Here is a 21,553-nt window from a genome sequence, read left to right on the forward strand (position 1 = left end):
CAATTAAACAATGGAATCGAAAGTGGTCATAAGTTCATCTGCTCTTAAAACAACCAAACAACATATGACAACAGCCTTAAAAAACTAAAATAAGAACAATAAAACAAACAAAAACACGTGACCGCCGCTCAAATAATTATGGTCGTAAACATGATATTCTGAAAGTTGTGTCTGGAGCAGAAGAGTGACAATGCCGTTAAAACTTATTTAATATGCAGGTATAATAGGAGCGAACGGTACTGGTAACACTTTTGGTTCGCATTCTCAATTGGTGCGTTACTTGAAAAGCATGTTGAGCGCACAAAGAAAGTACAGTTTGCTTTAGTCTGGCGTCTGTGTAAACTTGTGTGTTCCAAAATGTTAGAACTGCTTTTTTCGTGAGAGATTTAAATCGTTCTGTTAACCGTTTGAGGCAGACTGTGAAGAAATATACTAACATGGTTTCCACTGGTACACAGCTGTGGAGAATATATATAATCCATATGCTAATTGTTCAATGCATGTTGTTTCAGATCAAGCTGGTCAACCTGTTGTTGCATCACAGCCAGCAAAGCAGAGTCTACAACCATCAGTAAGACATCAAAACTGTGCTTCTATGGTTAGTGCTTTTAATTATGTCATTTGACTTATACATTTTAGTGCATATATATGCCAACTATATCCTAAGTACAAGGTATGACCCTGTTAGCAATACTTTAATAAATATGCCTGAATGTTTGACTATCTTTTTTCTAATAAGAAAAGTCTGCCAAGTCACTGGCAAGTTGTAGCGAGTCGAGCAGTTCTCAACTCAGTTTTCAAGTTACTGCTAAATTTGTCTTTAGAAACTTTTTGAGGCCATTTATATAGCAGCCTTTCAGCAGACTTGGCCCCCAGCAACTCAAGAACAAGTTAAAAATGGGCGAAAAGTTGGTTAATAAAAGTCTGCAAAGCTAACAACACAAACCCATCAATTATATGGCACGAGAGACTGGTTTAGATCTTGTTTGCCTTTAGATTAGTGCTGTTGGTGTAGAATCACCAAATATGTTTGTTTTTCTCAGGGAAACATAAATGAGACCTGACGCATAATCCTTGTTGGTTTTTAGGTTGGGTTGCCTGCTGAGCAGTCCCCCACTGAGGATTTGACTATTCCGCATGCGGATAAAGGTGATTATTTATTTTCAGTCAGGTAGTCTACCGTTACGATGGTTACCAAGACTTTTTTCTATTCAGCAAGGGAGTGTTGTTGCGTTTGTGCTTTCTGTGTGATTGCTGCTTCCAGGGGTCATGTAATTAAACGGTGCTGAACTGGTTTGAAGATGTGTTATTGACAAAAAGCCTGATTGCTTGACATTAGGAATAAATCTCTACAAATTTAACCCTTCGTGCACTTCAGCCCAGAGCCCTAGCTTTGATTGGTTAAAATGTCAAACAAATCAAACACCGTTTCCCACCCAGTTGGGCACTTTACTTTTGGTGCAATTCTTTTTCAAGTTTTGTGTCTGATTTAATCACATGTTAAAATCACTCTCTTACACAGCATTATGCAATGGGAATGTAAGACAGTTAGATGCATGGAAGTAATAAAATCTGTTGATTTTCTTACTGTGAGAACGATCTTGTGGACACAATAATTATCTCTGACAAGAGATTTTGATGTAATAAGCATCATTCCCCTTGGACACATACAAAATTGCTAAGTCAAAATTGTTTGCATGTTCACTTTTGACTTGCCTGCCTGAATAACCTGTGTCTGTTCGGCCGGCCGTGAACAAAAAACTTAACTATGAGGTTATCTCGGATGTTTTTCAAGCTAGATTTTGCACACTTTTAGGGTTTGATCTTCAGTAATGACCTCACTTTCTACCCCACCTATGTTGACAAAGTTTTTTTTATAGCCGAGACCAGCCTGAGCGGATATATCCGTACCTGGTCATATAGAGCCATATGAGTGGGTACGGATATATCCCTACCTGGGAGACAATGAGTTAAACTTTGTCAAATATTGGGGCCACAGCGGGGTTATAGAAATTACACGTTGAGGTTATCTCAGATGGTTTTAAAGTTATACTTTTAAAACTGTCCACACTTGTAGGGTTTGATTATATCCCACCTTGACCTAAGATTGATTGGCCCTCGTCAAGTTTTGAGGACACTGGGGTTTTTGATTCATAAAACATATCAGGCGTCTTTGAAGCTAGAGTTTTCAAATTTCAAGGGTTTAATAATCTGCCATCATGACCCTAATTTGGTTGACCCCATCCCCCCCCCCCCCTTCCCCCTTTTGCAAAAGTTGGCATCACAGGGGGGGGGGGGGGGGGGGGGGGTTATGTTCATGAAAAGTTAAAAATGGGGTTATTTCAGATGTCCTGAGAGCAAAACCCGCATAATGTCACACAATTTCAAAATGAAGAGTATGTTGCGTATTATGCTAGTGATGGTTGTGGAAACAAGTGTTTACCTCACTATCACAGACATTGACAGATGCTTGTTTGAAAGAATGATAACTCAACTTGATCACATTCTAAAAGTAGAGCCTGGATGCTCTCAGCAAAATGGTAAAGAAGTAACTTCTGAAAACAATGCAACTTACCATATCAGCCTGGGTGTTGATTATGTGCATGTACCGGTATGCATGTCGGGGAATTAGCTTGACCCACATGGAAAAAAACCCAACTGTATCTGAGGTAGTGGGCAACGACTATTTTTTGAGGGGGGATTGTACTTTAAATCAAGATTTCTAACTTGATTCTGTTTCCAGATGCTGATTCTGAACTCGATGCTCAATTTGAATACTCTGACGTTTCTGATGATGACAACAAAGTCCCTCTCAACGTGACAGGTAGGTCCTATGCACAACTAAGCAGGCAGCTACCCTGCGATTTAAGTGGGAATTTCAGTATGGCAATAGCACACAATATTTCTTGTCTATTTTTTTCAAAGAAACTAGTTTCTGTGTGTGTTGTTTTGCTTGAATAATTGGATATCTACCATATATAGTACTTTCAGGACTGTAAGGTGCTACTGTTTTCCCCAATTTGGACCCCTGTGCCTTATTCAGTTATTGATCTCTTTACCTAGTGTATGGCCAAAGAAGGGAACACTTGTATGCACATCCCTTTACAAAGATACGCAAGCAACATTCTCTCTCAAGTGATATGCATTGTCTATGAACTAGGGAAGGCAGCTGGTCTCACCTCAAAATGTCAGTTACAGAAAGATTCAGTTAAATGCACAGCATTGTGCTTTAAATTTAGATATCTGACCTGATTTCTGTTTTCAGATGATGATTCTGATGATACAGTTGAAGATGTCCACGACTTCCACTTTTTGGATGATTGCGCCGAAGACTCTACCAACGTGACAGGTAGGTCCTATGCCCCACAAAACAAGCAGCTACCTTGCAATCTAGGAGGGAATTCTGCATGGTAATGGGAGGCAGAGCCAAAGTTTGGGTGGTTAATGGATTGGGAAACAAAAACTGAATTGTTAGTGGTTGCCATCATGGCCACATATTTCTCTATCTGTTTCTTGTTTCACTTCATGTGTTGTAGTGGCACAGAGACATGTTTACCATCTTATGTCTCATGAGAGCATCAGTATTCTAAGCAGATGATGAAGGTACAGTGTACTGGTCTGTTTCCTCAATCCAAAATAATTTTTTCTTTGATGAGTGATTCTGAAACATTTGCACTTTTTTTTTCAAGTTTTGCTGCGGAAGAAGGAAAGAAATTTGGCGGAAAGAGAGTATCCTTTTTCAAGAGAATTACTACTGCTCCCCCACATACAGTGGTACTCCCCATGTAAGACCTCCAAAAATCTGACAAATTTAAGTCTTAAAAGGGGGGGGGGAGGGGGGTCTTACATGGGGGGTGAGGTAAGGTCATAAAAAGACAGTGAGAGAGAAAAAGTCAGTGACAGAGAGAAGCGGTAAAATCGTCATGTCCAATAATCACTGACTCCATCACAGCTTTTTCTTGGATGAGTCTTCCTGTGATGGGTATGTTGCGTCGACGTGCATCACAAAACCAACTCCAAACGCGTTCGTTGAGGTCACCATAAATACATTTCCTTGCCTTGGAGTATTTGCGGTCACAATTTTCGCCGGTCTCCCATCGATTGACCACGTTTTCTTGGTCGCTGACGATTGGTTGAATCTGAGTTTTTCCTACCTCAAACGACCGCGCGATCGAAATTGCCGTTTCGCCCTTACGGCTCCATTTCACCACTTCCATCCTCTGTTCCAGAGTCAAAATTTTCCTCTTCTTTCCGCGCGATTGAGCGTTTGAAGTTGAAGGAGAGTTCGAGTCGAAGAAGAAGATCGTTGATGCTCGCACGTGTCAGAGACATATATAGAAGAGATGCGAAGCGCTGTCTTCCCGCTTGCGTTATCCTCGCCTACGGCAGGGGCAAGTAATCCTCCCACTAGCGCCAAGCTGGCAATTGTTCGCATACTCTTCGCCTACGACAGGGGCAAGTAATCCTCCCATGACTGGCGCCAAGCTGGCAATTGTTTTGTTTTTTTAAAGAGTTATAACTGTTTCATAGAAAATCATAGATAATAAAACATGCAAAATGTTGATAATTTGCACTCAAGAGAAACAGAAAATCACAAGAAGAAGACTATTGCATTATTTGGTGATTAGAAGATGAATCCTAAAGTAAGCAATTTCGCTCATTTCTCCTTAAAAACTTTGTATCCACACGCCAGTGTATGTGCGAGAACCACTTGAGTGAGACTTATAAGCATCAAATTTAATTACAGCGCGTCAAAAATTATACAAACAGATTAATGTATACACCAGTAATGCATTTGCCAGTCAAGGGAAAGCAAAGTTTCGCACAAAAGAAAATATTAGCTCCCAAACATTGCCTCCACGCACAATGGACTTATAAACAATGGCCGCAAGAACCGAAGGAACCGTTTTTGACTCACTTCGGGAAGCCAATCCTCTCAAATGCATTCGTGTGCACACTATTGAAGCTACAGAATATGAATCAAGTTTACTTACCACTGATATCTCGTCTGAAGCTGGATATATCCAAAGAAATATGACAGAAAAGCACTTCAAATCAGTGTCAGAGAGCAAGCGAACAACAACTTAGTACGGGATGGCGCAAGGTCACGCTGACCGAGCGCGGCCCGCGTAGCCTAAGAGTTCACGCGAGCGGCCCTCGGTTCGCATCTCTGTATGTATGTCTCTGCACGTGTGTTTGTTGATTTTTCGAAAGGAAGTGGACAAAGAAAAGGGCATGTTGGGATCGTAAAATTGTGAACGCCGGACATGCGCAATCGAGACCTAAACGCGTCGTCTGTTATATTTCCGGCCGAGTGATTTTTGCGATCTTTTTTCAGAGATTCAAGCAAAACGTTACGATTTTTTGTTAGGTTTTTATTTGAAAATGTCGTTACAAGGTCGCAAATTGTAACAACTAGTCAGTCGCAAATCGGGTTCTGGGGGGAGTCGGCCATGGGGGGTGATTTATATAGCAAAACTAATCCGTCAGCAAGAATGAGGTCTGAGAAGGGAGAGGGTCTCTGATGGGGGGGTCGTTTGTCGGGAGTACCACTGTACTCGATGCCTTACCAAAACACACACAGACAACCAGGCATGTACTCAACAGTCTCCGGTACAGGGCATTGTCTGCACAGCTGATTATATTGCCTGCAGGGACTTACTTTTTTTTTTAAATAACTCATGCCAAAAACATAGAGGCAAGTGTTGTGGTGGTTGAGGATGGGGGTAGGGAGAGGATGTTGTGGTGGCAAGTTGAATGTGTAGGGTGTTCTTAATCTTAATATTGGACAATAAATGGTCTCAAATGGGTTAATAGTGGGTCAATATATATTTCTTGAATGTGTTTTATAAAGCTCACGCAGAAAAATAATTAGTTTATCCTGGCTCTGGTGTGCATGATTTTGGAAAAAGGGTGTCATATACTCACACTTCATAACATACAGACCAGAGTTACAGCGCTGAAAGTTGCAAGTATTTACTTGCCATGGCAAGTGCAAACATGTTACTGGCGAGTAGAAATGGTAATCTACTTGTCAAATGTGAGTAAATGCTGAATCAAATTGTTGATTGGGTCAGTAAAGTTTGTTCTCTGGCTTATAAATTTTTAAAAGTGCACTATTTTTTGGACTTTCAGGGCTTTGAGTAACTTCCACCTTGATGTCTGAAACATTATTTAATTCTGGATTGTGCCCCAAATAAAAAATAAAATTCTAAATGTAAAGATAACATGAAGTTTCAGCCAAATCAAAAACAAATCGGCGATTGGGCGAAGGGCCGATCCAAACGACACCCCTGACTACTATTCATGATTTTATGTATTTTGAAAGGGATCATGTCATTTTGCTGATTGATTGTGTTGTTTTTTTCTTCCAAGAAAATCAAAACGGGAGCATCAGCGGAATTGTGGAGAAGACTTGCGGAGGTTGTTCTGGCATACATCATCATTTTCAACAGAAGATGACCGACAGAGGTTAGTATACAAGGCTGTTCCACTTTATCAGTGAAAAACCAAATTTCCACTCTGTAAACTGCCTTTAGAATAATTTTTCATCACAAAAGCGATCTTTGGAATTTCCTGACGTAGTGCCGAAGAATTCATGCATCAACTTACGTCAAGTGTTCGACGTCATCACTTCGCATACCTTATGGCCTTGTTATTTCGTTGTCCTTCATATTTTCTACTTGTAAAATGACCCACAAATACCATCACTAACACCAGCCTAGGCCCCATCTCACCCAGCGATACCATGCTGGCCCTGGGATCTCTGGCAGGATCAAAAGACCTTACTGCTAAAGAAATCCACCAACTAAAATTAACCCTTTAATGGAGAGAAGAGACAGATTAACGTCCACCTGTTTGTCTTTCCTGTTTCTCTTTTCCGTCGCAATGGCGTCAAATAATACAACCTCAGCCCAGTTACGCAGCAAAAATAGACTAAAAATTCTACAGTGGAACTGCAGATCTATTAACACTAATATAGCACAACTGCTGAACTTTTTAAAAGAACAAAAGAGTGACATCCTGCTTTTGCAATCACTTCATGTTCCCTTCTCCAAACTGCCAGAGATCCCAGGGTTCTATTTCCCACCCATAGTCGACTTGACCGATAGAAAAAACACACAGGTAGCAACATACGTTAAAACAGGCCTACAATTCTCAGCGCTAACCTCCCCTGTAACAGCAAGCGAACATAGACAAATATAACCTTATGCCAATTCAACTCTTTAACCCGGACGATAAACACGGCCTCGACCATGTCTCGTTCTTCACAAAAGTAATCTACAACTCTGACATATCCTGTTGTTTTTAAAACTAAAACGCTATTGTTCCTCTTCCTATAAATTGTTGTTGGCGCTCGGGTAACAGGGAGCGAAGGGCAGTGCCCCACCTAGTGATCGAGTGCCACAACCCAGACTTTTCCCTTAATGTACATAGTAAATGAAATGATGTGCCCAAATGTTACTAGAAGATCAGTATTACGTGTTTGCGCATGTTCTTTATATTATTCTCACAATGTAGTCACTTTTAAACCTCTTGACAGGTGGTCCTGATTTTTATCTTTTTTTAACGAAACTAAAATTGAATTAAAATCCATGTTTTTAATGGCCCTTCCCCTAGTGTCAACGTATATAAAAGAAAAATTATTAATATTCCTCTTACAAGGATCTTAACGTATATTTCTTATTGCCCCACCCCCCTCCCTTACTCATGGAGAGCGGGGTCGGGGTCCTATCACGGTCGGGCTTGCTTGGTCTTGCCCTTTTCTTTCTCTCCTTTTTTTATTTTGTTTTTTATTTATTTATTTATTTATTTTATTTTTTTTTTTTAGCGTATCATCAACTCACGTCCCTAAAAGGAAAATTTCCTGTGAGGACGTTAAGGACCCCTAGATTCTGACCCACAAAGCTAACCGAGACTAGTTGAAGCTGTATCAATGTGCCTTGCCAGCAGGTTGTTAATTACCAGTAATTTTTAGTTTTTACGTCATTGGTCATTGTTTATTTACATTCTCATTCATTTCACTGAAGAAGGGCGTGGCCCGAAAGTCTTTGAAAATTGGTGTTTACTGTGTTTTTTTCTAATTATTCAGTAATTTTTAATGAGTTGGGGCATTCTAACCAATCACAGGGTCTGTTTCATTAAAACGTCAACTTGATTGAATTACAATTATGATTCTTGTTGAAAAAAAAGGAATTTCCTTTTAAAATGTGGTGGATATTGATAAGTATGTCAGTGGGAGGAGGCTGGAGGTTGTGCCAGTTTAAATATGTCAAATAATTTTAGGTTTGAAGTAAATTATGGTCACATAAGTTCTCTTTAACATTATTTTATGAAGCTGAAACAGCTTTTTTTTCCCCTTCCTCTAAAAGGTAAGATGGTTCAGGAAGGTGACAAAATGGAAGAGCGCTGGTTCTGTGCGATGCTTAGTTCTCGAGATAGGTGTGACCACATCAACACGGTGGCCTAGTGGTAAGGCGTTCGCCCAGTGAGCGGGAGGTCGTAGGTTCGAACCCCAGCTGGGTCATACCTAAGACTTTAAAATTGAAGTGGCTGCTCCGCATGGCATCTGGCATTATGGGTTTAGTGCTAGCCCGGTTGGTCCGGTGTCAGAATAATGTGACTGGAAGAGACAAGAAGCCTGTGCTGCGACTTATGTCTTGTGTGTGGTGCAACGTTAAATGTCAAAGCAGCACCACCCTGAAATAACCCTTCGTGGTCGACTGGGCGTTAAGCAAACAAACAAACAAACAACAATTTATATTTGCGTTATCAAAGATCTTTCCTGTTCAAATCAGTGTCATTGCCCAGTTCTGTGTGCTATGGTTGTTTGACTTACTTGACAAGTTGAGATAAAGAATTACATTTTATTTTTGAGAAGCAAAGAAAGCGTAGAGAAGTATGTTTCTGTCCTGCAAGACTTTATGACCAATGACTTTTCCCTTGGAAAAATATGAAGATGTCTGCTTTTCGTCTGCTTTAAAGGTTGGGAGATTTTACAGCGCACACGGCAAAATGCAAGTTGTGTTGGACAAGAATGTTGTTATTCTTCTTTCTTCGATGAACCTTAGATTTGTTCTTGGCCATATTTTCGAGCTGTGCATTATTATATGACGAGAAAAACAGGTTTAAACACATTCGTTAAGGAACGATGATCATTTGCTCTGGAACTGCAATGCAGTTTGCTAAAACAAAAAAAATCTGGCTCAGTATACGGGAACAGGCTAGTTGTGTCATATTTTTTTTAATGGGTTTGGAAGAACTGCTCCTAATTTACATAGCACTCCGGCCCTGTTCTTTTTTTGTCACCCCCAAAACCGTTATTTGTTTTGGGCAGCATTAACAGGGGCAACGAAGGCGAGTTGTGTGCAAGCATTTGCTTTTCTTGTTTTCTGATCAAACTATAGCTGTTTACCATCTAGGTTTTAGCACTGAGAAACTATTGCTTAACTTTTCACATTAGCATGCTTTGTAGAGACAGGCCAAACCTTACTACATATTGACTGCTTTTCAGTGTTGCTGCCTTAGTTTCAGTCTCAAATCTTGACTAGATATTATTTTGATAACGTTTCATATGATATGCTTTTTTTTATAGACTGCAACTATGACGCTGAAAGACTTAGAACAAATTCACCAAGGCATGGACAGCCACACTAAAAAACTTCGGCTGACACAGGGGGAAGAACGTGTGCTGACAACCCATGCCAGGGTTATGCTGCACGGGGAAAAGGTCACGCCCTCTGCCAGTGATCCTGACACCTGAAGTCCAGGAAGCCGTGCACAGCCTTGTTGACTTTCGTCAAGCAGGAATGGTTGCATCGAGTAACCCTTTTGTGTTTGCCTTAAACAGCAAGGTAATAATAGTGCATGGCATTCAATTAGAACCTTTTCTTTCTCATTTTGTTTTGTTGGGAGGGGGAGGGGGGGTAAATAACATACAAATAGACAAATGAGTGCAATTTGCACTACATGACACCTGAAGAACATGGGAAAATATATATCAATAAGCAAGGGATAACATAGTAGGCTATAGAGCTTCATAGGTAAGCACGCTTTTCCTATTCTTTTTAACTTTCTGAGCATTTAATCCAAACATGACGTGTGTATGGTTTTTTGAATAACAGAATGATAAAATATAAGATGAAATCATATTTGGATCGATAGCAGATTTGTTTAATTTTAATGACATTTTTCAGATTTTAAGCCTCCAAAATTTCAATCAATTTGATCAAAAGAAAAATGAGGGCGTGACAGAACCTGCATTAACTTTCACTAAAATGCGGATATTACATTATCAAAGACACTTATTAAACAAGTCGCGTAAGGCGAAAATACAATATTTAGTCAAGTAGCTGTCGAACTCACAGAATGAAACTGAACGCAACGCAACGCAGCAAGACCGTATACTCGTAGCATCGTCACTCCACCGCCCGTGGCAAAGGCAGTGCTCGTGGAATTGACAAGAAGAGCGGGGTATTCGTTGCGCTGAGAAGGATAGCACGCTTTTCTGTACCTCTCTTCGTTTTAACTTTCTGAGCGTGTTTTTAATCCAAACATATCATATTTATATATTTTTGGAATCAGGAACCGACAAGGAATAAGATGAAAGTGTTTTTAAATTGATTTCGAAAAAAAAAATTTGATAATAATTTTTATATATTTAATTTTCAGAGCTTGTTTTTAATCCGAATATAACATATTTATATGTTTTTGGAATCAGCAAATGATGGAGAATAAGATAAACGTAAATTTGGATCGTTTTATAAATTTTTATTTTTTTTTACAATTTTCAGATTTTAATGACCAAAGTCATTAATTAATTTTTAAGCCACCAAGCTGAAATGCAATACCGAACCCCGGGCTTCGTCGAAGAGTACTTGACCAAAATTTCAACCAATTTGGTTGAAAAATGAGGGCGTGACAGTGCCGCCTCAACTTTCACGAAAAGCCGGATATGACGTCATCAAAGACATTTATCAAAAAAATGAAAAAAACGTTCGGGGATTTCATACCCAGGAACTCTCATGTCAAATTTCATAAAGATCGGTCCAGTAGTTTAGTCTGAATCGCTCTACACACACACACACAGACAGACAGACGCACATACACCACAACCCTCGTTTCGATTCCCCCTCGATGTTAAAATATTTAGTCAAAACTTGACTAAATATAAAAAGATTTTTTTTATCTGGGGATATTATCTGGCAGAACTTATATGGACAGTTTCATGAAGATCAGCCCCACATTTTCCTCGGAATGCATCTACACACACACACCTACACACACATAGCTGCCAACTGCTATGCTTTTGGCGTAGCATGCTATGTTTTAAGAGCAATTTCTACTCGAATCTAACGATTGCTATGCTGAAACAAATAATGACAAGCATGCAACAGTGCCCTCATTTTGCGAGATACTGATTTCTGCCTTCCACTCTGTGTGGCTGTCACAAAATGGGTAATCGTCTATACTGAAAGGTATAACAAAATGGCTTGACCTTATTTTAAACGGGTTCCTTACTCCTCTGTAATTTAGTACCTTCTTTTGAAGGGTTCAAATGGCTACATCAGAGGATCGGATGCCCTTCGTGTAACAGTGGACGAAGTAGCCGAGAAAATACAACACCCGGAAAGGCTACGCAGCACCAACCTCCATAAAGAAATCGCAACAACAGCCCAAGTGTTGGGACTAAATGACCAGGACTTCGAGGTCTTGTGCCAATGGATGGGCCACACAGAGGCGGTCCACCTTCGGCACTACCGACAAAATTTCCAGGGTCATCAGGTGACGCGGATGGCTCCTCTTCTATTTGCAATGGAAGAGGGGTCAGTCCCTCAACAGAAGGGAACAGCCCTGAAGGACATGACCTTCAGCCGAAACATTGGTAGGTACTCCTTATAATAAAAACTTGACCAAAAGAGTTATTGCAACCGATTTCACACCCAAATTAAAGCACTAATTCATGTGTATAGAACAGCACAATGATTGGGATTTTGAATGTTGCTTTCTTTAAAAGTTATGAGGCTTTATCTTCTGAGCTGAAAAAAAATATTGGTCCCTTTCATTTCGTGTTAAGCGATCTCGACTGTAATTAAATACAGTCTTATTCTCTTAGACATCGACATATATACAAATGATCTTCATTGCTTTTAAATGCTTGATTAGACGTAAGACAAACAAGTATGGCCGGGAGGGAGGTTGTTTACATGAGGGGAGCAACAGTTTGTTTACAAAACATCTCAAAAGTTTGATATTCACGGATTTGAAACCTGTCAGTTTGTCTTTTGTGTCAAATTCACAGTCTTCGGTCTTACTGTGTTTGACTTTTATTATTTTTTTCTTTCTTAAGAGTCGCAATACCTGAATGAGCGAGCTATTGCGATGGAGGAGGAGGTGGGAGGTTCAGTGTTTACATTTTCAACCGCACTGTGTTTATGAGGCTCAGGATTTTTTTTCGCAGTCCTTTTTCGTTTTGCAAAGTTTGGCTTGAAACCATTGCACACATCAGCCAATCAAAAAAAGGTCACCTATGTTTGGGTCATACCCCAAAACACTCATAGTGAAAAATGTTTTGCCAATTCCCATGGGGATTCCTTACCTCAAAAGAATCTCTTTTTTTTTTTTTTACAAAATATGGTGGGTGTTGATTTTATCAGGCTAGTCACTGAGTGAGGTTTGTGGAATCCTCCTTTTAAGACCTACAAAACCCTGAGAACATCAGGTCTTAAAATGGGGTAAACTTACAGCTCTAGGTTATTGACAGAATATAATAGAAAACATGGATTTGAACATGTCTGATCGGGGGTTGGAGGTCTTAGGGAGGGAGTCTTCTATGGGGTAAGGTTGGGTTAGGGATGGGCGGGGGTTACAAAGGCCAGTCGTGTGTGAGCATTTACTTTTTGTTTAACTGTCATTTTCCACCATGTTTGTGTTATTCTGTTATTCATTATAAATATTCATATTTCAGGTGACTCTGAAAGAAACAAAGACAACGAAGAAGGGGAAATCAGACAAGAGGAAGGTGGGTATTTATCTGAATCAGATAAAACAACGTGACTTCAATAATGTTTTAGATGACTAAACCTGCATTGCACAAAAATAGATTGATATCAAAGATGTATTAACATTACATCAGAAGTGTAAATGCTATCTTTTTAGTTTGATATGAATCAGTTTTATGATTGAACCAATTTGCCCTCAAACAAATTTGAACATACACATCGTTGTTTTTCTTTTTGTTCAAAGCTAACCAAACCCCAAAAGGCCAGAATTAATACTTGTTACATCTGCTGAACAGAACAGACTTAAGATTTGCATTTGGCACACACATTGTTTGTCCTGCTGTGATTTTTTTTATCAGTCTATTGATTCTCAGATCAGTCTTCTTTTTTTTAATGTCATGAAAGTAACAGTCATCAAAGTCAACAGTTAAAAGTATGCATGTATTAGCAGTGGTATTTATGTGATAGACATTGGTACCCTTTCTGGACCTTCTACAAAGTAGCTCAGTGAAGTGCAGTTTCTTTCTTTCTTTCTTTATTTGGTGTTAAACGTCGTTTTCAACCATTCAAGGTTATATCGCGACGGGGAAAGGGTGGGGAGATGGGATAGGGGAAAGGGGGGAGATGGGATAGAGCCACTTGTCAATTGTTTCTTGTTCACAAAAGCACTAATCAAAAAATTGCTCCAGGGGTTTGCAACGTAGGACAATATATGACCTTACTGGGAGAATGCAAGTTTCCAGTACAAAGGACTTAACATTTCTTACATACTGCTTGACTAAAATCTTTACAAAAATTGACTATATTCTATACAAGAAACACTTAACAAGGGTAAAAGGAGAAACAGAAGCGTTAGTGGCCTCTTACGACATGCAGGGGCGGACCTAGTTGTGGATAAGGGGGGGATTCCAAATTGGAGCAGGGGTCCAGAGGCCGCTCAGGCCCCGGTGGGGTCCAGGGGCAGAGCCCTGGTGGGGGGTCTGGGGGGCTATGCCCCCCAGATGGCTGAAGGAATTTTATTTGTTTAGGTCAATCGGAGGCCTCTCCTGAAAGATAACAAGGTATCTATTCAGTAAATATTAAAAAAAACCAAAAAAACTCGGATGGGGGGGGTTCCGGGCACCCAGGAACCCCCCCCCCTAGGTCTGCCCCTGACATGCTGGGTAGCATCGGGTAAATTCTTTCTCGTCCCAACCAATATGGGACTCCCTCTAACCCGCGGGGGGTAGTGAAGTGCAGTTGATTTGGACATAAGAATATATAATTGCAATGAAGTGATATGAAGAAGATGCATGGCCAAACTTTAAAAAAACCACTGATTTCATAACTCCTAAACATTTGTTTGATTTCTGAGTATGTATGTGTGGTTTCAATCTTCTGTTGTCAAAATGTTGTTCAAAGGCAATGTAAAATTGATATTGTAAAGTGAATAACTTTTGAATGACTTGATTAAGAATATTCCTCTGCCCAATTGTATTCTCAAAATCTAACACACTGGAATCTATCAAAAAATCTGGTCTTAAAAAGGAAGGAGTCTTAAAATAAATGTGTTAATTTATTGAGGTCTGAAAAATGAAAGTCTCACATGTTGAACATTTTTTTCTTCTACAGTTGATGATGCAGACCCAGTACCAGCAGTAGCAGGAAAATCCAACGAACGTATGTACTGCCTTGATAATAATAACAAATGGCCATGCATACTACTCGCACAATATGCACCCCCACCCCCCCAAAAAAAACACCACCAGAATTAATTGGTATGTGTCCTGCAAGGAGCTAAACCAGATCATAAGTGGTCATGGAAAGCACTTGTGCACCATTGTGCCAGTACTGATTTTTAGACTACAATAGCTAGTTTTCTTATATACTAATTGCAAAAGATAGTACAGGGGTACCTGCGATTGACTTGCCAGAAGTGTCCTTAAATTGAAGGTGGCCTGTCATGTTGACGGGTAATTTTGGTAGGGATAATAGACAAATGGACAACAGAAAGCGTCAGCACACTCTGGTTCACGTAAACTATCAGTTTCTGAAAAGACATTGCCAGGTTTTTTACGCACAGTACAAACACCCTTTCATTTAAACACTCACCGCTTGCGAACATCCTAAGCACCCTCCGTAAAGAGCTAGCATTTTTTTTAATTTTATTTTTGCATGGCCTGCAGGATTGTCTAGTACCAAAATCAGACGCTTTTTGGCGCTAGTACTAAAATCTAAATAATAAATTATTGTAACACAAGCATTCATTAATCCTAAAAGATTTTTTTTTCACCAAAAAAAGATCAGTACAACTCGAAGTTTTGAAAAATTGACAAAAAGGGAGTCCGGAAGCATGTCACGCAAAGAAGTGTTTCCCGAAGCAGACGAATTTTTTGCATTGAACTTACTTCTTTGAAGCCAAACTCCACCGATAAGTTTGTGTGACTCGCAGTCGTTGTTGCATTTTAGATTCAGAGTTATACAATAACGGTCTAATGCAGATAAAGCGAGTCGCATTGAAATCACAAACTGACGACTAGATTTGTGAAAAAAAAAAGGAAAGTTGATCACACCCCGGGGTCCACGATGGCTCAGGCGTTAGATAAACCATGCAAAAATAAATTCATTGAAAATTGCTGGCTCTTTACGTAAGGCACCTCAGATATTCTCAAGCGGTGAGTGTTCAAACAAAAGGGTGTTTGTACTGTGTGTCTTTGATGGTTTGCGGGAGGCTTACTGTGCCTTAAAAGGGATGTGGTCTCTCATCGGAGAGGCCACACATTGCAGGTACAACTCCACACACTTTTTAACTTTGTGACTTTCATTGCCGTGCACTGATACACTGAGCACAAAAAAGTTAAGGATATTTTTTTCAGTGGTATACCCCAGATGTTAAACAGCAGTTATTTGGTCAGAAATATACGTGTATTTGAAAATCAGTCTTTCTTCTGCTCAAAAATGTGTTTCTGGAATCTGAGCAATATCTGGGTATGATGTCACTGGTCCGTGACCACATCTACTCTCAAAAATTGTGCTTTTTGATGGCTTGATTCACTTTCAACCGTTGAAACAGTGACTTAAACTGAATGATATTTTACATTTTTTACATTCGAAAGTTTATTTGGTGTCTTGCCTAATGATTCATACAAATTTCGTTCAAATCTGTCGCGCTGTCAGGCTGATCTTGTGTGTAAAAGAGAGCGACCACAAAACTGAAAAACAGCAAAAAATCAATGGTTTTTATGGTGTTTTTGCTGGGTAGCTGCAGGCTCTCCAAATTTCACAGAACTTAACTGTTTGTGCTCAGTGCACATACAGCAGACTTGCGCTCTTCAATCTCTTTGTTTGTTTGTTTGCTTAATGCCGAGTCCACCACAAAGGGTTATGTATCGATTGGACATTGGATTTCCCTTCTTTGAGCCATGTGACGTCAGAGGCATACAAAACTTCATATTTTGGCGTTTCAGGTTGACCGAAACTTCAAAGGAACTACAAAACACACGTCATGTGCATGTGTGTGTGCTGTTCAATGTCAAAACAACAACAAAGTCAGTACATGACGTGTGTTTTATAGTTCCTTGGAAGTTTCGGTCAACCTGAAACGCCAAAATATGAAGCTTATGTGTTTGCTTGCATGTGTGTGTGTGCTCGTTCAATCGTTAAAACAACAACAAAGTCAGTACCTGAAAGGAATTCGATCGATACATAAATGTTATTTGCGTTTTTGACCAAAATATGATATTTTACACAGATCTCGACAGTCATTGTTCACCTCGACCGCTAGCGCGGTCTCGGAGAACAATGACTGTCTCGATCTGTGTAAAATGTCATATTTTGGTCAAAAACGCAAATAACGTATAATATCAGGGCGGTTGCTCTTCAGTGCAATGCACCATAAAAGAGGAGTCACACTACACAAATTCTAACCTGTCTTTGATGCAATTCATGGTCTCATTGATTTTTGGGTTGTTCTTGTTGATTATTTTATTTTATCATATTCGTTCCATTTCCTTGTATTAATACACACCCCACAAACTAATATTTAAATCCAACCAACATGTTTTTGTTTTTTTTACCTTTCTAATGCCCTCCAGCAAGAAATAGTGGACAGCGAGCTTTTCTTGCTTCCAAATTTATATTAATGAGCTAATTATAACATTTAATCATCATCAAAAGCCTTGTCAATGCTTTCAATGTGTGTGTGATTCAGAAGTCGTTAGGTAATCTGGCAGTCATTAAAACAAGGTAGGGGTCAAATTAAAAGTTGCCACAGCGCTCCAAAAACTCAATAATGTTTGTTGCGTTTTGACAAAACGTGATCCAGATTCACTGAAGGGGGCCGGGGACTGAAAATAACCATTTTTTCATCTGTTGGGAGTCGTTTAGCTCTGTTAGCTGTATCATTCTGTCTTTGAAGGCCTGGGAAATATGTATTTTTGTCAGTATTGTTTTATTTTTTGTATTTTTTACGTTATTTTCTCCATGGAAGGTGTGATTTTTGGGGTGCTCATTTTTTGTAGTCTTTAGCATGTACAACAAAGGCATTTTGAGGAACAGCTGTCAATTTCTGTTTCAGGGAACTACAGCAAGTTCTTGAGAGAAGAAGAGAAGGCCGTGACAAAGCTTTTTCAAGCTTCCATTTTGGGAGGAAAGCTTCCAGGAAAGAAACAAATTTAGTTGGGCATTGCAAGCAGCCAAATACTGGAAGGGAGATCCTGGACCCAAATTAAAGATAAAGTGGCATATGAAAAGAAAAAACACCTGAAGCACATGTACTAAATTTAACTGTTACTTCCTACTATAATATTAATTCCATTTCCCGCAGTTTCCTGTCACTTTGATGGAAGTTAAAAGAAATATTTTTGTCGACAAGCAAAGTGGTTCCCCTCCCCAACACCCACCCGGTCATACACCTTTTTTTTCTTTTCGTAAAGCACTTTGTTTTTGCTCCCACCCATGCAGTTGGAAAACCTTTTCAAATCTCTTGTGTTGTTTTTAACTTTTGCTCTAAAAATTTGGTATGACACAAATTTTGATTAATTAGAAAAAAAAACAGTAAACACCAAGTTACAAAGACTTTTGGGCCACGCCCTTCTTTAGTGAAATGAATGTAAGCAAACAATGACGTAAATATTTTATGTGAAAATTGATTCGGATTATCACTTGATTATGTTTCATGATTTTTTTTCTGGTTTACCTTGTTTCTTTTTGGTGTAAATATGTGGACGTCTGCACTGACAGATGTCATGACAGCTGTCCTTTGTATGAGATTTTCTGGGTTTTGGATAACTCCCATTGATCATGACTTTTGTATGGACCATTGTAACTGTATTTGCTCTGTCCAGTAGGAAAACGTTTTCAAGTCTTCTTGTGTTGTCTTCTTGTGTTGTTTTAAACTTTTGCTCTAAAAATGTGGTTCCCATTGAACACCTCAGTACAGATTATGGTTTGCAAAATATATGTTGCTTACTTGATTCTTGAGAATTGTGTTTGTTTTCGCTCCCCCCGCGGGTTAAGGGGAGTCCCATATTGGTTGGGACGAGAAAGAATTTTCCCGATGCTCCCCAGCATGTCGTAAGAGGCCACTAACGGATTCTGTTTCTCCTTTTACCCTTGTTAAGTGTTTCTTGTATAGAATATAGTCAATTTTTGTAAAGATTTTAGTCAAGCAGTATGTAAGAAATGTTAAGTCCTTTGTACTGGAAACTTGCATTCTCCAGGTCCCAGTAAGGTAATATATTGTACTACGTTGCAAGCCCCGGGAGAAAATTTTTTATTAGTGCTTTTGTGAACAAGAAACAATTGACAAGTGGCTCTATCCCATCTCTCCCCTTCCCCCTCCGCGATATAACCTTCGTGGTTGAAAACGACGTAAAACACCAAATAAAGAAAGAAAGTTTGATTTCGCCAAGTGAGGGTGTGTGACTGTGGCTGTGAGTGTGTTTGTGACAGTAAATTCAACACTATGAGTGACAAAGAACTGACGACTGTGTGTGGCAGGGAATAGGACACTTTGTGTCATTCGCCTGTAAGTGTGATCAATATATTTTGTAACCATCAAAAACAATTTCCCCTGAAATCAACACATCAACCTTTGCCGGATGCCGCTTTTGACTACACACGCCCGACGATGCGGGTTTGTCTGAACCCATACATTTGAAAGAGGGTTTTTACCGTTTATTTCTCTAATGACGATGCGGGTTTGTCTGAACCCATACATTTGAAAGAGGGTTTTTACCGTTTATTTCTCTAACGACTGGGTGGGTTCAGGGAAACCCACAGCGCTACTTCAGTGGGTGCATCGAGTTTCTCCCTTCACCGACTTCTTGCAGGGGAGCGAGAGGGGGAGGGAGAGACTGAGAGAGACTGAGAGACTAAGAAAGAGAGAGAGAGAGAGAGACTAAGAAAGAGAGAGAGAGAGACTAAGAAAGAGAGAGAGAGACTAAGAAAGAGAGAGAGACTAAGAAAGAGAGAGAGGGAGACTAAGAAAGAGAGAGAGACTAAGAAAGAGAGAGAGAGAGAGAGACTAAGAAAGAGAGAGAGAGACTAAGAAAGAGAGAGACAAAGAAAGAGAGAGAGACTAAGAAAGAGAGAGAGAGACTAAGAAAGAGACTAAGAAAGAGAGAGAGAGACTAAGAAAGAGAGAGAGACTGAGAAAGAGAGAGAGGGAGACTAAGAAAGAGAGAGAGGGAGACTAAGAAAGAGAGAGAGACTAAGAAAGAGAGAGAGAGAGAGAGACTAAGAAAGAGAGAGATAGAGAGAGACTAAGAAAGAGAGAGAGAGAGGGAGACTAAGAAAGAGAGACTAAGAAAGAGAGAGAGACTAAGAAAGAGACTAAGAAAGAGAGAGAGAGAGACTAAGAAAGAGAGAGACTAAGAAAGAGAGAGAGAGACTAAGAAAGAGAGAGAGAGACTAAGAAAGAGAGAGAGACTAAGAAAGAGAGACTAAGAAAGAGAGAGAGGGAGAGACTAAGAGAGAGAGAGAGACTAAGAAAGAGAGAGAGAGAGAGAGACTAAGAAAGAGAGAGAGAGACTAAGAAAGAGAGAGAGACAAAGAAAGAGAGAGAGACTAAGAAAGAGAGAGAGAGACTAAGAAAGAGACTAAGAAAGAGAGAGAGAGACTAAGAAAGAGAGAGAGAGAGACTGAGAAAGAGAGAGAGGGAGACTAAGAAAGAGAGAGAGGGAGACTAAGAAAGAGAGAGAGGGAGACTAAGAGAGAGAGAGAGACTAAGAAAGAGAGAGAGAGAGGGAGACTAAGAAAGAGAGAGAGGGAGACTAAGAGAGAGAGAGAGACTAAGAAAGAGAGAGAGAGAGACTAAGAAAGAGAGAGAGAGACTAAGAGAGAGACAGATAGACAGACAGTCAGATAGACGGATAGGCGGATAGACAGATAGACAGACAGACAGAGCAACTGACAACAGACATACAGACAGAGAGATACGGACAGACAGACAGAGAGACAGACAGTCTCTTGGAGACAAACAGGCAGACAGACACTGTTCCGCCGCTCTGGTAATTATGGGTGTAGCAGAACCCGGCCTGCGCCGTCGGCAGAGGGATAGTTACAATCACTACTACTCTTTAAAAGTATGGGTTAGTGTGAACCCGCGCCATCGGTAGTGTTTATGTAAATTATCATAATCAATTAATTTTAATGTTTTGTCATGTACACACTACAAATTTGCAGACAGATAGCAAATTAGGTGTGTGAGAGATACTTAAAATTTCAAAACGATACCTTTAATGGTTCCAGAGTTACAATGATTTTAGTGTGTCTCTGGGTACAGGTGAACCCAGGAAGCACGGCAAAGGTTAACTTAACAAGTAAGAAAAAATGACACCTGAAAATGGCATTCAATGGTTACTTACTCTCTCTCTCTCTCTCTCTCTCTCTCTCTCTCTCTCTCTCTCTCTCTCTCTCTCTCTCTCTCTCTCTCTCTCTCTCTCTCTCTCTCTCTCCTGAAAACAAACATCAAACAAACATTGAGGAACCAAAGCTAAATAGCGTTTTAAAGTATAAGCTCAAGAGGATACTTCCTACTGTGATATTAATTACTAGTGTGTTTTTGTGAGGGTGCTTTAACGTTTCAGTTATAGGGAGTAGCACACGTTTGTGATATGATCCGTGCATGTCTTAAACATGTAATGGCGGTGCATATTAGCAGATCTGCATTTTCAACCATCAAGTTATTCACGGATGGTAGTCGTCCGATGTTGGAATATAGCGTGTTCGTTTCTTGTGTTTTTAGTCTCTCGTTTGTTTTCTTAGTGTGATCAAGCAAACGCAAACAATCCTTGAATCTTTTAAAGCACGATAAAAAGATCAAGTATCTATCCTCATATCAAACAGACAATGAAGTAAGGCGTCCGCCCCGTGATCGGGAGGTCGTGGGTTCGAACCCCGGCCGGGTCATACCTAAGACTTTAAAATTGGCAATCTAGTGTCTGCTCCGCCTTGCGTCTGGCATTATGGGTTTAGTGCTAGGACTGGTTGGTCCGCTGTCAGAATAATGTGACTGGGTGAGACATGAAGCCTGTGCTGCGACTTCTGTCTTGTGTGTGGCGCACGTTATA

The 21,553-nt window shown here is 39.9% G+C and overlaps 2 protein-coding genes across 4 annotated transcripts in view; both read left to right on the top strand.

The window, feature by feature from the left end:
* The window catches only part of LOC138957062 (uncharacterized), a 213,563-nt gene that overhangs the window by 42,124 nt on the left and 149,886 nt on the right, over positions 1–21,553 (top strand). The gene's annotated exons all lie outside the window — the stretch shown is intronic.
* LOC138947373 (uncharacterized) lies at positions 18–18,882 on the top strand. 3 transcript variants are annotated; one of them, XM_070318842.1, is made up of 11 exons: positions 19–359; positions 513–598; positions 1,089–1,149; positions 2,744–2,824; positions 3,266–3,349; positions 6,376–6,471; positions 9,596–9,854; positions 11,551–11,884; positions 12,968–13,021; positions 14,613–14,660; positions 17,557–18,882. In XM_070318842.1, the coding sequence occupies exons 2-7, from the start codon at positions 596–598 to the stop codon at positions 9,655–9,657; spliced, it is 387 nt and encodes a 128-aa protein (XP_070174943.1). In that variant the 5' UTR covers positions 19–359; positions 513–595; the 3' UTR covers positions 9,658–9,854; positions 11,551–11,884; positions 12,968–13,021; positions 14,613–14,660; positions 17,557–18,882. The 3 variants fall into 3 exon arrangements, with proteins under 3 accessions (XP_070174936.1, XP_070174943.1, XP_070174933.1); XM_070318835.1 differs by having other exon boundaries at positions 18–598; XM_070318832.1 differs by lacking the exons at positions 19–359; positions 513–598; positions 1,089–1,149; ... (1 more) ...; positions 3,266–3,349; positions 6,376–6,471 and having other exon boundaries at positions 9,654–9,854.

Source organism: Littorina saxatilis, linkage group LG1 (genome assembly GCF_037325665.1).
Source record: "Littorina saxatilis isolate snail1 linkage group LG1, US_GU_Lsax_2.0, whole genome shotgun sequence".
NCBI lineage: Eukaryota > Metazoa > Mollusca > Gastropoda > Littorinimorpha > Littorinidae > Littorina > Littorina saxatilis.